The sequence below is a fragment of the Argentina silus genome, assembly GCF_951799395.1.
Source record: "Argentina silus genome assembly, chromosome: 13".
NCBI classification, from domain to species: Eukaryota; Metazoa; Chordata; class Actinopteri; order Argentiniformes; family Argentinidae; genus Argentina; species Argentina silus.
In genome coordinates, this window is record NC_139667.1 from 3,922,955 (window position 1) to 3,938,925 (window position 15,971).

Sequence of the window (15,971 nt, forward strand, 5' to 3'; positions counted from 1 at the left end):
TGTCACAAGGAGTGAGTGGTGCCTGTCAAATCATCAAAATTGCTGCACATGTAAACAAGCAAAAAAAACAACAACAAGACGAAACACAAGATAGAGTGTGCATTTATTGATAGATTTCATATAAACACACAATTTAGAGTAAAATAAGTTATCTATAATGTCTATACATATTTCATCACAGCAACAATCCTCCTTTTAAATAACAAGAAAACCTCACACATTAATTGAAAACCTAACACTGAATTAAATAAGTTCAACATCGAACTATCTTAAATGTCGTGTGATCCAAGCTGTCAATTATTTTCTCATTCTTGAATTCTGCTTTGATGATTTGTGACTTGGGGCTCCCGGTGGACTTCAGCCACTCCTGCATCTGTCTCACCTTGTTGCTTGGGCCTTGAAGCTGCCCTTGAACAGTGCCGGCCTCTGTGTTCTGCACCCAGCCAACCAAGCCGAGCTTTTTTCCTTCAGCCTGCAAAGCAACATCACACGAGAGAGAAAGAACAGGCTTATCAGAAGGCAGGAAAGGGAAAGGAAAGGCTGTTCTTTGAGAGCAACAAGGTGTGCTCTGCATGGTTCAGTCCAGCACAATAACACCTGATATCAATCACGGCCATATTTTTTTTAAGTACAGTGAGAGCAAAAATCACTTGGTCATGATGCCCTTGACAAGCAGGTGTAAATGTTTATTGCAAAATGAAAGACTTACTTGGGTGTATTTCCGAAAGAATACACCTTGGACTCGCCCAAATATTTCATAATCCACTGAAATTATCTCTTCAGTAGACATCATTCACACACTTCTATACAAGAAAGAAAGGAACAATGTTTTACTAGTAGAGATAGGAAAGAAGAAAATAGAAAAGAGGCATAGCCCCCACATCTTAAAATGTAGAAGCTGCAGTTAGCTTCGAACCATTTTCTACCAATGATTATGGTACTGACAGCAAATACCTTTATACCAGTCTCTACCAACTAGTAAAGTGTAACTAACTAGCTAGCTAGCAATGAGATTCAGTCTTGCTGCTGCACTGCAGCTAAACAACAATTGAATATGCTTTGACACTACGTGTGATGACCTAAATATACTTCTCAGCAGTACAATTAACCTGCGTGTGATGAGACAACTGTAATAAATATTGAAAAGATAAATCATACCTCTTCTGACTCCAAAATAGCTTCGGAGCTTCGCATTTATTCATTCAGAAATGTGCTCTGCTGTCTTTTTTTTGTGTTAACATCCGGGTGATTGCTTCCGGACCGCAAACATGCACCAATCAGAGATTCGCTTGTATCTAGGCAACGGATACCAACAAAACAAGAGCCAGTTAGCTACATACGTGTAACTGCATACAATATTTTGGAGATATTCACAACCTAACTTCAAAGCAGATGTCTACAAATTAGTCATGACTAGGAGCCAGAGCTGTGAAATGCTGAACGAGAATCATAATGGGAAATCGGCCAAGTCAAGAGGGAGAGATGGTAAGTCTGGATAGGTATTGTAAAATCAGCTAACCAGGTCATATATAGTTTGCCAGCTCCTAATCGACTATTCCTTTTGGGGGATAAAATGCCTCGGTTACAAATGGCTCCACATCCTCACTCTACATCTTTTCTTTTCTTGGAGAAAGAAGTGACATTGGAGAGACTCCCACCTGTGGTGAAGGAGGGCACAGGTGTTTTGCATCATCAACCTTTGAAATATCAGACCAAGTTTCAGGAGAAACTATCTGAAGATAGACAGAGGGCAAGGATTAACATGAATGAAAGGCAGCAAGATTATTCCCATGAGAGATTTCATCAAGCCAAATATTGCCCCCAAAGGCAATATAATTCTGCAAGGACTGTATACAACGTTTACTCTGAAGTGCAAGATGATACTGCACCTGTAAGGAAGGAGGATGGAGTTTACATGGCATTACCACTGAAGCCTGTTTACCATAAAAGAGCATTCTGCCTAGAAAGGGCCCGTAATGACAAAGTGCCTTTAAAACCGAATGAGTTTCAAAGACTGTCTCCTCCTCAAGTTCCCTCAGCACCAAGAGGTCACTCAGAGTATGATACAAGAGTGGGCAAAGCTTGCCACAGAAAGCCTGCTGAAGACCTCTCACTGCCATCAGAGGATTACACACATTGTACAGGCATTACTGGATCCCAACCATTTAGGGGAGAACTGCGGCAGTTGCCAGATGAACAACAGAGACTGGCAAGGGAAATCCGAGAGAAGGAGCGAATACTTAAGGAGAAGCTATTGAGAACTGAGGAGGAAGTGAGAAAAAAAATCCAGAGGGAGAGAGCTGCTTCAGTCGATGACACCAAGAGGAGGGAGAGGCATGCTCGGAGACCAGTGGAATGCGAAGAGTGGACAGAGAACAAGGTGTCCTCAGCTGAGCAGAGAAGGGAAATGGAGAATGGTCAAGAAAGGCCAAGAAGGGAGAGGCTGATGAAGAGGGAGAAAACACAGGAGGAATTTGAGTGGCAGAGAAAGGAGGAACAGACCAGGGAGAGAAGAGAGAAGAAGACACTTGCAGAGGGGTGGGAAAGACGGGGAAGGGAGATGGTAAACAAACCAGATTTGAGTAAAGAAATAGGGAAGACTGTGAGGGACATCGAACGGGGGAGTGAGTGGAATAGAGGAAATGGGAAGAATGAAAAGGATATGAAGAGGGAGAGGGAAAAAATGTTAGAATGGAATAGACGGGAGAGCGAGAAAGCTAGAGAGGGAACACGAAGTAGGAGGATAGTTGATGAGGACTTAGATTGGGAGAGGGAGAAAGCTAGAGAGGGAACTCGAAATAGGAGGATAGTTGATGAGGACTTACATTGGGAGAGGGAGAAAGCTAGAGAGGGAACACGAAGTAGGAGGATAGTTGATGAGGACTTACATTGGGAGAGGGAGAAAGCTAGAGAGGGAACACGAAATAGGAGGATAGTTGATGAGGACTTAGATTGGGAGAGGGAGAAAGCTAGAGAGGGAACACGAAGTAGGAGGATAGTTGATGAGGACTTACATTGGGAGAGGGAGAATAAGTGGGAAAGGTCTAGAGAAAAGTATGTTTCAAGAGATGATAAGAGAAGACAGGAGCATGACATAGCTCAGGGGCCGACTCGGGAGGGACAGCTGAAACCTGCACGTAGATTGGTACCAGGGAGCAGCAGTAGCAGCAGTAGTAGTAGTAGGAGAATGCCTCGGGAACCTTCACGTACATCGGTCGCAAGTCTCCCTCACTCAAGCAAGCTGCTGCAGGCGGAGCTCAGCCCAGTGGAGAGGGCAGATGCTAGTCCCCAACTCATCCCCTGCAGGATTTGCCATAGAAACTTTGCTGCTGAGAGACTGGAGAAGCATCTCAAAGTGTGTGAAAAGACGCAACGTTCCAACCGTAAGGTTTTTGACTCTTCCAGGTATAGAGCCAAGGGAACTGACTTGGAAGAGTTCTTGAAAACCAACCCTAGAAGCAAGACCCCCGAGGTAGGAGTTTCCCCGCCCCCAATTTATCTTACAGAAGAAATTATTGTAAACAGGTTATTATAAGGTATAACGGGTTTTTTTGTTAACTTTCCCTGATCTGATATGGTATTGATTTTCAGATAAAGAAGAACAACTGGAGACAGAAACACGAAACATTCATTCGGAATGTGCGACAGGTCCATGTTCCCGCAGTGGGCGATCTACAGCCCCAACCATCTATCGAAGACAACCCTGATTATGTCACCTGCCCTCACTGTGCCCGCCGGTTCGCCCCAGGGCCTGCAGAGAGACATATCCCCATGTGCCAGAACATCAAGAGCCGTCCCAAACCACTCCGCCGCCGCAGTTAACCTGTGTTTAATTTTGGAACAATTTGTTCCTAGAACATGCAAAACTTTGATGCAGAACTTTGATTACCTATTGTCTAATTGTTCTTACTAAGAGGTTTTTACTGAAATGTATCAGACTGCCACTGCGGGTAAGTGAGAGAACATTTTAGCTTTTGGAGTAGTTTCCGAGTGTCCCTTTTGTAGCAGGTTGAACTAATGCAACCTTGTAGAACAAACCAACATATTGCTAGATACTGGACCATAACAATGATGACAATAGAATACAATTTTCTTTTTAAATCACTGTCTGTCTTCATCACCAAATTAATCAGACAACATGGTGGTTAAAGTTGTTTTATTTCTATTTTTACATGAAGCATGGAACTAAGGTGCCTCTGTGAATGGTGGTATATAGGACCACTGTAACATCTCAAACCACTCAATATTTGACTTCTTAAAATGTTGCATAAGCCATTGAAATAAATGATGGCAATAAATACAGTATAATTGTAATATTTCAACACCAAACAATAAATGGTATAAAAAGCAGTCGATTGTAAAGGCAAAACGTCACAATCTTTATCTGTGAACAATTCATCTGTGGTTTAAAGAGTGGACAAAGGCACTTGGGATGCCTTTTTCTTTCGCATTAATAAAAAAATTCCACCAGTGTTGTACTGCATTATTTGACTGCGTACTAGCCAAAAGAATAGAAAGCTTATAAGCCGTTGACAAAGAACAAATGTACCCATTATATGAACATTTTTTGTTGCAATCATGATTGAACTCATTAACACAAACAAACACACACACCAAGAGTGAACAAAAACACAAAATGCGTGTAAAAATAATGATTGCATGAATACTCAAATAAGTCCAAGGAACACAGTACAAAAGACAGAAAGAGAATACTTGTAAAGCAATACAAAATACATTTGATTGTCTGTATAGAATCAGTAGTTTGAGTGATGTAAATGTGAACCTAACATTTGACAAATGTTTTCATTTTACAAGATGTCTTTGGTGAAGTAAATATAAAAAAGTTAGAGACTACATTTGGCATACCTTTCAATTTGGTAATTAGCATTTTTCTTCTACTGCATCAAATAAGTCATCTTAAGTAATTGGGTTTTACAAAAAAATAAGGCTCAGGGTTTTCCATATGAAATGAGCGAAAGAGAGGTGAAATTCACATTAGATTAATGGCATTAACCTGATCAATCTGAGCGATCCGTGTCCTAGTTCAAACCATACAACCAAACCGTTGTAAAAAACCACAGTAAATAACCGCAAGATTGAATGTTTACATATTAGAGGTTATTATGAGGATACATTAGGATACCTACAAAATAATAACCTTGGAAGCGTTTACAAAAATGTTTCACACTACTGTAAGCTGGGCACACTAGTTCCAATGTGATACATACTAACTATGGAGAGCCATGAGGGACAAGGCTATGCAGACTATATCAGTTGACAGTAGTCAGAAACAACACCATTACTACTACCAAAGCATTTTCTTAATTCACATTACAAAGTAACACTGCAAAAGGTTGGTTGCTCAATGTTGAATCCAGCCAACATTTCAGTGGGTCTGTGAAACCACAGCTCTAATTGATGTATCCCTATCACAGCTCTAATTGATGTCATTTGTCCGTTAATAGTTTACAATACACATTGTTCACTCTGATACCTCTGATGTATTGATATGCAACGTCACCATGCAGATAGGATTATATCTAAGAAATATTATGTAACACAATGTGAAAATAGAGTGACACTGTTTAAGATGAGGATGAGGTGACCGTACATTTTGCTTCTCCGATCTTTGGTTATTATTCATAAGCAGTAATTGATGTCCCCACACTGAGGAGAGCACACTGACTCTCAGACTAGCAATACCTCCTGTAGTTCCTCAAATCTGTCACTCAAACTGCCCGAAACAAAAGAGTCAGTGAGATCAACAAGCCAATGGGACAGCTGCGTCAGCATAATCCTCCTCTGACTATGGCCAAGGTGCTCCATCTACAGGTGGGACCTTGATTGTAAGATAAGGATGTACTCACTTGCACAGAGCCTCTCATCATACATGTGGTAGGACAGATACCGTTATATCTTGCTCACGGATTTGTCCCAGCAGATCTGTTCCCTTGGTTAATGGATCCTCCTCCTCCTCCTCCTCCTCCTCCTCCTCCTCCTCCTCCTCCTCCCTCCACAGGCCTATGGCCGGACTGGTGGCTTCTGTCATTTTCAGATCCTGCTTCTTGAAGGGTAAGTCGATCGATTGCTGTCCAGAGTCTCTCGTTCTCTTTGAGCTGGTCATTGAACTGTCAAAGGAGAAAAGAAAAACGTAATGACTCATCCAGTCACTCACAGGGGTTAGGGCAGGTGCAGCATGACGAGTAAAGCTTACCTGCTTCTGTAACAACTGGATCATTGCCTCTTGACGATTGACTGCCTCTCGCAGCTGCAAAAAGTAGTAAGCAAAGTAGCAACAATCTGTAGGCAGCAGCTGTGACATTGGCACAGGCATTAGTTATAACAATCTAAGCATTACCATTGTAGGCCTACCACTTCATTTCTTAGTAATTACAGGTCATTTCTGTACCATAAAATAAAGTGCAATCGTCTAATTGTTAATTGTTCTAATTGTTATTGATAGGTCTCAAGCTGTTACAGAATGTGTGTGTGTGTGTGTGTGTGCAACACACCTGTACTATCTCACTGCTCGCTCTGCAGCAAGCTGGTGCCTCCCCTTTCTTGCAGGCTCCTGCGTCCGCCAGTCCATTGACCTTCTCACAGCCCATACGAGCCGTCTAAGAACACAACACAGGCTGTTAGGTTGGGACATTGACCTTCTCACAGCCCATACGAGCCGTCTAAGAACACAACACAGGCTGTTAGGTTGGGACATTGACCTTCTCACAGCCCATACGAGCCGTCTAAGAACACCACACAGGCTGTTAGGTTGGGACATTGACCTTCTCACAGCCCATACGAGCCGTCTAAGAACACAACACAGGCTGTTAGGTTGGGACATTGACCTTCTCACAGCCCATACGAGCCGTCTAAGAACACAACACAGGCTGTTAGGTTGGGACATTGACCTTCTCACAGCCCATACGAGCCGTCTAAGAACACAACACAGGCTGTTAGGTTGGGACATTGGCACCAAAGATGCAAAGATTATATTATTTTTTTTTAAATAGCCTACTGGCATTACGACTGCCTATGGCCCCTGGTGTGAGCATTGATTACTTTGTCTTATGATGACTGCTGGATAGATGATTCACTTACTTAAACAAATGTATTGTTGTAAGTCGCTTTGGATAAAGGCGTCCGCTAAATGCCGTAAATGTAAATGTAAATTACCGAGAGGCCTCTGCCAGTCGCGGCTGCGGCTGCTGCAGCCTTCAGCTCTTGCAGCTCCTCGTAAGGCAGCGTGACGCTCTCTGGGAAAGCAGAAGCCAGTGGGTCAGACATGGAGCTTCTGGAATCATCCGGCATGGGGATGAACTCTGCGTCCTGTAGCTCCTGGTTGGGTAGAGTGGAGAGAGACACAAACATTCAGTGGCCTGGCCATGACACTTCTGCTTTGGTTCTGAATGAATGCATTGTGCTTTTGTGCACAAACCTGCCGCAGCCAGAAGGGGCAGGAGCTGGCGCCGGTTTGATTCTCCACTGACATCATGGGGGTCTCTACGCGGCGCTCTGTGTCGGCTTCCACAGTACCGCCCAGGACACCGTCACGCAGATCCGTCTCTGAGCCCGGGTCCATCTCCAGATCCACTGTGGCAGTAGAGCACTGGCCAAGACCTGACACACAGACACACACACAGACAGACAGACAGTCACACAGGGGTCAGTATACAGTACCAAATCGGCATGACACCATTTTCTTTATTTTTTAGGAGGAAAAATCATGGTGATTTTACTCACCACTACCAACTGAAAGTCCACTGCTGTTAGACCGGATAGTCTTAGAGTTGAGAACCTTTTCTGTGAAACAGAAATGGAGCCCAATTTTAATTGTTTGGTCACCAAATTACATATATCTGTATAAGTGATGTACAGTGTAAGTGGCTAGTGACTGACCCATGATTAGTATGGTGTGCCAACTGCGACAGGAGAGGTCTGGCACATGGTGGAGGGAGCCGAATATGGGCCGTGGCAACGCAGGGCAAACCTCTGAACCAAAGCCTTTATCAGCAGGCATTCCCAGGCGGCCATTTCCTGCATTTCCCCAGGCAAAGATCTGATTGTCTGAAAGGATGAGAAAGAAAGAAATCATTGATCCAAAACACAGTATCCTTCCAGTACCAAAATAGCACATGCAATCCTGTTCCTAAGGAGGTACCCTCCTTTCTGTTGAGTCAGATGAATACCACCTAACAGGATAAAACAACCATCGAGATGAAACGATATACAAGTAACAGCAATTTCAGCAGAGAGGCTTAGTGGTTTACAGTATCTGACCCTGTGTGGCTGCAATAGTGAAGCCATCTCCGCAGGACACTTTGGTGACCACCTTGCCCCCAAAAGCTCCCAACAGCATTTGGACACCCTGGTGCTTCTTGAAGTCCTTCACACCCAGCTGTCCATACTTGTTACATCCGAAAGTCATCAGCCGCCCACGCTCTGAAAGTTCAAAGTTTAGTTGGAACCATATTTTGAAGCATAATCATACTCATACTATACTCAATTGGAGATCAGGGAGAGTCTGATGTCAGTACCATCAATGGCAGCTGTGTGGGTCTTCCCAGGGCTGATGATTTGGATCTTATACCTGGCCAGCTGCTTGATCAGAGTGAGGGTGGTGGTGTATGGTATCCCCTCGTAACCCTGATATTGGAGGAAGAGAACAACTTAAAGGCGCGACCATTATTTATGTCATTGCTTTGAATGCTCTGACAAGAACCTGTGAGTGGATCCTAGAGTTCAGAATGTGTTACCTCTCCAGGGTAGTGTTTGAGCCCAGTGATTCCCTGGTTAAGACCCAGCTTGTTCAGATCGTTGTTCCCACAGGCTAGTACTTTCCCAGCCTCAGTCAAGAAGAAGGTTCCGTCACAGCCGCAGGACACAGAGGAGATGGTGGCTCCTTTAGGGAGCTCCACCTATGCACACAAAGCAACATGCATGACAATTCACATAACTGATCATCCTTGAGCATTCTGTGTCCAAGTTCTTGTTAGTTTCCTCATGAGCAGAATTTAGATTTGATGGATTCTCTGGTGAAAACACGACAGGATCTTACTTGCATAGGAGAGGAAAAGTCATCCTCACATTGCAGGCCAAGACGCCCTGCATAAGAAAAAAGGCAACTTTATTAATGAATTGTCATTCATTAGATTTAACAGAGATAATTAATTTCTGTCCTCATAGAAAATGGGAAATAAATGTCCTCATCACTAGCTCCACCTGCTGGCTAAGATTGGCAGGACAATGAAAATGGAAAAAAATACACTCCTATGGTACATACCATGCTCTCCGCAGCCCCAGGAGAAGATATCTCCACTCTGGGTTAGTACCACCACGTGGTTGTCCCCACAGGACACCTGCCGCACGGGCCGCTCCTCAAAGAACTCCAGCAGCACAGGCTTCAGAACCTCTGCCCCTTTCTCGTTCTCCACACCGATGCAGCCGTAGTAGTCCGACCCAAACATGTACATCTGGTCCTCGTCTAGAACGGCACACGCCAGAAGCCCAGTCAGTCAAACCAAACCGTGTTCTGCTGGCCCCAACGCCCTAGCTAATACTGCTGTTGATCTGAGAGTTGTCTTGAGTTTCATCTTCTTCGAGCCTTCATGGAGTTGTCCTAATGTAGCCATACAGAACCATGCTGGCCACCAGCAGCACATACATGAGGCTCCACACAGACGCTTCACTCACCAGTGATACAGGCGGTGAAGTCAGCTCCACAGGCCACCTGGCGGATGGCCTTGCCCTGGAGCCTCTCCACTTTGCGTGGCTGACGGTACGAGGCCTGGTCCGCGTGGCCCAGCTGGCCCACCATCTTGGCCCCACCTTGGACACTCTGGTAAGGAAGGGAGGGAGGTAACTCAGAACAAGTCGACCTCCGGATGTTAAAGTCACCAACAACACAACCAATCAACATCATTGATGATATGACTTTTAAGTCATACTAGGACAACCTGGCTTTAGAAATGCACCGGTGACATAATCATACCACTGTTATTTGTTTGAGGGGGAGTTTGGTACTCACAGCCCAAGTGTACAGCTCTTTCTCTACGGTAACCACAGCAAAGTGGGTCTCCCCTGCACACACATGCTGGGCACTGCTGCCACCTTTAAAGGTGTCCAGTTTCTGGGGTGTGAACTTCCCGCCACCCCAGAAATACACCTCTCTTGAGCGTGTGGTCACCACAGCAACAGGGCTCTCAGAAGTTGTGCTCAACCTAAATGAAAGTCACAAAAAAAAAGACAAAAATAAATAAATAATCACACACATACCAACGTAACAGGCTTTAAAACAATGTTTATGTATTAAGAACATGTATGAACTCAAAGCTGCTGCATAATAAGATGAGAAACTATTGAACATACTTGGGTCTTTTCATAGCCGAGTTCAGCAAGGCACATCTGTCATCAAGCGCCCTGAAACAGCACAAGGTGGTCATTTATTGGAGTGGAAACTGTTTTTTTTTGTTGTTTTTTTAAATATGTTTTTAGGGCATTTCTGCTTTTATTGGGATAGAGGATAGAGATTGACAGGAAGGATGGGAGAGAGAGGAGGGATGACATGCAAGATAGGTCTAGGGTCGGAATCGAACCAGGAACCTTGCGATTACGTGGCAAGCGCATTAGTGTGCTACGCCACTAAGCGCCCCGAGTGGAAACTGTTTTGATCATCTGCTGTTTTGATCATCTCTCACCACACCCATTTGTTATCTAACAGAGGTCAGACTACATCTTTTCCCTCTTTCAACGAGACTCACTGTCTTCTGCAAGAGATGATTGGCTGGTCCAGGATCTGGTCAGCTGTGGGTCTCTTTTCTGGATCCTGCAACACAAATGTATCTGACATTACTGTACATTTACATTTCATTATCATCTATCACATAACTTTCCGTATACAGTATGTTTAAATGAGAAACAATGATTCGCATTCACATTCATAAGTTGTTAAATTGCACTGCATTGATGACGATCATGGAGACTGAAATGACACTAACATAATATAATAATACATGCCATTTAGCTGACGCTTTTATCCAAAGCGACTTACATTGCAACGAGTGCATACATTTCAGTATATATGGTCCCAGCGGGAATCAAACCCACAACCTAAGCGTTGTTAGCGCCACGCTCTACCAACTGAGCCACAGAGGACACCGTACTGCATGCTCCTCCCTTAGACCCCTCTCCTCCCCACTCACCTGATCCAAGCACTCGTACACCAGCTTAATCAGGGAAGAGGAGTAAACGTCAGAGTTCACCTCCATGGTCCAGTTCCCCTGTACGATCTTCACACACAGGTTCAGCGGGTTCTGGGTGGGCACAAGCAGCACACCTCAGATATGTATTGTGATATCACAGTGATATGTATTGTGATATCACAGTGATATGTATTGCAGTGATATCAAATTCAAGATTCAAGATTCTTTATTTGTCACGTGCATACAAGCATACAGTGAAATGCAAAAGTGACAGTGCCACAGAGTAGTGCAACAATAAGTTTTAAAATAAAATAAAATGGAAATAATAAAAAATATAACTATATAATATAATATAATAAATATATAACTTTAACTGTAACAAATATAACTTTAACTGTAACAGTCCATAGACGCTCAACATCATACCTTTTTACCATACAGAACCTTTTATGCACCAAACGTAACCAATCCCAACACCATGACAAATAAGACAGGTGGACATTCTTTCCTGAGTTGACACTTGGAATGGTATTCACCCACAAGAGTACCCCAATCCCATGCTCTAGGGTCTCCAGGACAGACTTACTGGCACCTCACCAACTGATGTGAACCATAAATCCTAGTTTCTTGTTTATCCACGGCTATAAGATTGACTGCAAACTCTTTATGGTGGCCACTTCTCTGACCATTCTCTTGGACAGTAGTCTAGTGTCCCAAGACTTGTCTAATTTTGTCTAACTTTATTCACTTGTCTAACGACTTGTCTAACTTTATTCAACTTTCAGTTTGAGTATCTCCCTTCTTCCAAGCATCATTGGATCTTATTCTTCAATATCAGAAACCTCATCATTACAACATTGGTGGACATGGAAATAGCTACAGTAACAAATGTGTATTGACAGCAAAGTAAAATGGGATAAACAGGAGGATACCCATAGTGCGTAGCACTTACCGTTGCGTCAAACGTTCTAGTGAGAGTTAAGACTTCAAAAATGACACAGCCCATGGCCCAGATGTCTGATTTGAAATTGTACTTCACTCCCTGGCACAGCTCTGGGGACATATAGTATGGTGTTCCTACACACTACAAAAGAGAAAAAACATTTGTCCCAAGACTGTTGTTATACATACATACATACATACATACAGTACCTTACATAAACTAAAAGTGAGCACTTAAAATACAAATGACTTGAATAAGGTCCTAAATCTCAGCATTGCAAAATGTGGGCTTATAAATGTGTCTATTCGTGTGATCCAGCAGAGTCCTGAGAACTCTATCTGTGTATTATCATAATATAATCACATTCAAAGCAGCAGACGTGCGTACTGTAGCCTCACATCCACTCTAACTACCCTATGGGTCCTCATCAGACAAAAATAGCACTGCTCAAGGTCACAAAAGACAATTAGCAGTAGCGCAGGCAGGCGGCTGCCACTTCTGACGTCTGTCTCCATCACACAGCAGCCATGTGCCTGTGGCAGAGTAAGGAGGAGCCATGGACCTGAGTACGAATACAGCAGGCTTGGTTCCACTCAGGGGGGAATGATGTCTGCTGCGCACCAAGGGGACAGAACTACACTACTTCTTCTGGACTTGATAAGCTTGACTATTCATGTTGAATTTTGAATTTTGACGGGCAGCAGCGCAATACTCAGCACAGTCACTCAGATCTTCTTGGTCAACATAACAAAGACAACCTAGTAAATCCCATCTATGCAGGCTGACAGTGAAACATTACTTACAGTCTCAGCCATGGCATACTGGGAGTCAAGCTTCTTAGCGAGTCCGTAATCGCCTAATTTAATGAGGTTGGTTTTAGTCAGGAAGATATTCATTGTCTTTATATCCCTGCAGGAGAAAAAAAAAAAAAAACAGGTCAAGGAAAACAATGGTGTAGATGTGAGAGGCTTTCATAAATTGTAAATCATCAAGGAATTCTATTTTCATAACGAACTACAAAAAGAAAAAGAAAAAAAAAAAGGCCTCTGGCATTACGACTGCCAATGGCCCCTGGTCCGAGCATTGATTACTTTGTATTATGATGACTGTCGGATAGATGATTCACTTACTTAAACAAATGTATTTGTTGGAAGTCGCTTTGGATAAAGGCGTCTGCTAAATGCCGTAAATGTAACAAATACATCCAGCACAGGGACAGTTGAAAAACACTCAGATGAACGCCTGACCAAACGCTAAAAAGTACCTGTGCAGGACTCCAGCCTTATGAATGTGAGCCACAGCTGATACAATCTGGTACAGGTACCATATGACATCCTGGAAATATTTAAGACATTTACAGACATTAGAAGTGGGTCAAAAGAGGAGTGAGACAGGTTCATTCAGAGATACGTTGTCCCGATATAATGTGCTGCATGATAAGTTTCATACCTCCTCAGAGAAGAGCTTTCCCTTCTGCTGGTTGATTTTCTCAAACAGATTTCCTCCTGAAAATATGTTGAAATCAAAGAACAGTTACTTCTTCCTGTTACTGCAAGTTTATCTTGATTAGTGATGTGCCAAGCATCAGACATTGAACTGAGCAGATAAATGTCAGGGCAGCCACAAATGTCCAAAACAGATGTGTTCTCACCATTACAATATTCCAGCTCAATAAGCAGAGTGTTCTTGTCTGTGAAATGGTTGAAGTAGGCTATGATGTTGTTATGCTGTAGGATGGAGAGAATGCTTATCTCATTCATGACATCTTTGCGCTCTTTGTCTGAGAGGCAATTCAAATCCACCTCCTTCCACACCACCAGAGAGTTATCCTGTAAAGTGATGGGGAGGGGACAGATTAGGACAGGTGTGTCCCCAACCCCAGTCCCTGAGAGTTACCGGCTGAGCAGGCATTTGTTCCAGGCCAGCATTAACACACCTCATTCAATTAATCATGGCCCAGATAAAAGACTGATGATTGTTTGAAACAGGTGTGTTAATGCTGGGCTGGAAAGAATGCCTTTTCCCAGCAGCTCCCTGGATGAGAGGTGGGGGAAGTCAGAAAAATAAACAAAACGTCTACTACTGTGAAGGCTCAAGTAGGCCCTGAAATGGCATGCAATATGTGTCTTGCCCTCATGCAAGAATGTCACACCGTGGTATCAACACTGTAGTAATATGGCGACCTGCACAACAGGTTTAGTGTTGTGTAGCCTACATACAGCTAGAAGGGGAGAGGAAATATGGTTTATTTAAGGCATTTATGAAGGCATCTAAGGTCCATGTGGTCAATTAGACTACTAGTTACTTACCTCTGTTCGTCTGTACAGAGTTGCTTCTCCGAATGCTCCTCTTCCAAGGATCCGGATTGGAATGTAATGTAACTTTTCTTCCTCGCCGCTATATGCGGCCGACGTTGATCGCGCGCTGGCAACAGATTCACTGCCCGAGTCCGAATGTAGAGAAGCAAAATGCCTCTCGTAGTCTTCTAGGGACATTTTGTGGAGGCTAGAATTATCCGCACAGTATTGCAGAGCCGACTATTTGCAAGTTATTCGCATACAATTATCTTACCTCTTTCTAAACTTACAATAAAAAGTTCCATAAACATCAAAGAACGAACTCCACAAAGCATTTGAATCAATAACAGATATATTAGGTTACTAACGATTGTTGTAGGTTTCAAAATAAGACGAAACCATACGTGCAACTGTAACAATGTTGCTGATTTCTAACTAAGTCACTTGCAGAGCTTGGCCTCGTCTCGCTCGAAACATTTGGACGTTATAAAACGCAATTATGGCTCAAAAGAGTGATACAATAATCATCTCACAGAAGCCGTCTTCCACTGAACACATTTACCCTAAAGAACATACGCATTTGTCTACTGTTTACACCAGTAACAGGCTTAAAATATTGAACGCTGTCAGTATAGCAGTCAACTCTACCACAGCGCTGTAGACCCGGAAACACTCTCAAGTTTCATGTCACCAGTGGTTGGAGCTTATTCTTCCACCGTCAGGAGGTTGGAGGTTCAAGACGTGGGGCAGTCCAAGGAGTAGGCGAGACAGAGCCAGTCAGACAAGGACCTCATCCATCTGTACAAGCCAAGAAGGCATCAGTGGGTCTATAATTGCAATAAGCACAGTGTAATAATGCAATGTGTGAATGTGAGTTTGATTTCACTGTGTGTAAGTTTCTGAAAAGAAAGTGTTTGTACTGTATATAGACTGACTGAATTGTCTCTGACTAACTTGGGGGTTTGTATCATTGCTGCAATATAACACGCGCGCGCGCGCGCGCACACACACACACACACACACACACACACACACACACACACACACACACACACACACACACACACAATGTTGACACAGTGCAGTGACTGAACGAACCATCTCTACAAATAGACAAGGGAACACTGACAAACAACTGAGTACAACCCCGACAGACGGACAATTCAATGGAGAATTCAGAAAATGAGTTGAAAGGAGCCTTCAGTGAACCGATTTACCAAGATGATTTCGGCTCAGACAGACATCCCCGAGATCATAACCAAGGCAGAGAAAGAGGTACAGTAGGCAAAGACATGACTACAAACTGATATGGCTATTGATCTTGCTTTTGTTATTCATAATCATCTGTTTCATTGCACATTTCAAGCTCAATGTCAAAGTTGTAGGGTTGGCTATGTGCAAGATTGAAGTCATAGACAGAATGTGGACTTTGACTTCTAACTTTAACTCTGAAATGTCAACTTTTAGTCAGCACATTTTAAAAGTGATACATCCAGACTGTGCCACTGACTGAAATCATTCCACAAAGCCAAG

General features: G+C 43.3%; 3 protein-coding genes across 3 annotated transcripts; 1 reads left to right on the top strand and 2 right to left on the bottom strand.

Annotated features, from left to right (window-relative positions):
* Window positions 1-165: 165 nt before the first annotated feature.
* Window positions 166-1,230, bottom strand: acyp1 (acylphosphatase 1, erythrocyte (common) type). Its single transcript, XM_083682761.1, has 3 exons — window positions 1,159-1,230; window positions 710-803; window positions 166-472 (listed from the first exon to the last, which is right to left on the bottom strand). The coding sequence occupies exons 2-3, from the start codon at window positions 791-793 to the stop codon at window positions 254-256; spliced, it is 303 nt and encodes a 100-aa protein (XP_083538887.1). The 5' UTR covers window positions 794-803; window positions 1,159-1,230; the 3' UTR covers window positions 166-253.
* Window positions 1,231-3,187: 1,957 nt separating this feature from the next.
* On the top strand, window positions 3,188-3,822 carry zc2hc1c (zinc finger, C2HC-type containing 1C; the record flags this gene model as incomplete). Its single annotated transcript, XM_083683468.1, has 2 exons — window positions 3,188-3,472; window positions 3,592-3,822. 2 exons carry the CDS (start codon window positions 3,188-3,190, stop codon window positions 3,820-3,822), a joined length of 516 nt encoding a protein of 171 aa, XP_083539594.1.
* A 324-nt stretch (window positions 3,823-4,146) lies between these two features.
* Window positions 4,147-15,093, bottom strand: nek9 (NIMA related kinase 9). The gene is made up of 25 exons (XM_083682760.1): window positions 14,807-15,093; window positions 14,451-14,623; window positions 13,793-13,970; window positions 13,591-13,646; window positions 13,406-13,476; window positions 12,945-13,050; window positions 12,151-12,282; window positions 11,199-11,309; window positions 10,758-10,822; window positions 10,366-10,416; window positions 10,025-10,217; window positions 9,691-9,835; window positions 9,281-9,481; window positions 9,056-9,102; window positions 8,754-8,915; window positions 8,535-8,643; window positions 8,278-8,439; window positions 7,897-8,064; window positions 7,741-7,800; window positions 7,436-7,617; window positions 7,174-7,335; window positions 6,513-6,617; window positions 6,215-6,268; window positions 6,018-6,128; window positions 4,147-5,986 (listed from the first exon to the last, which is right to left on the bottom strand). Exons 1-25 carry the CDS (start codon window positions 14,838-14,840, stop codon window positions 5,885-5,887), a joined length of 2,940 nt encoding a protein of 979 aa, XP_083538886.1. The 5' UTR covers window positions 14,841-15,093; the 3' UTR covers window positions 4,147-5,884.
* Window positions 15,094-15,971: the final 878 nt, after the last annotated feature.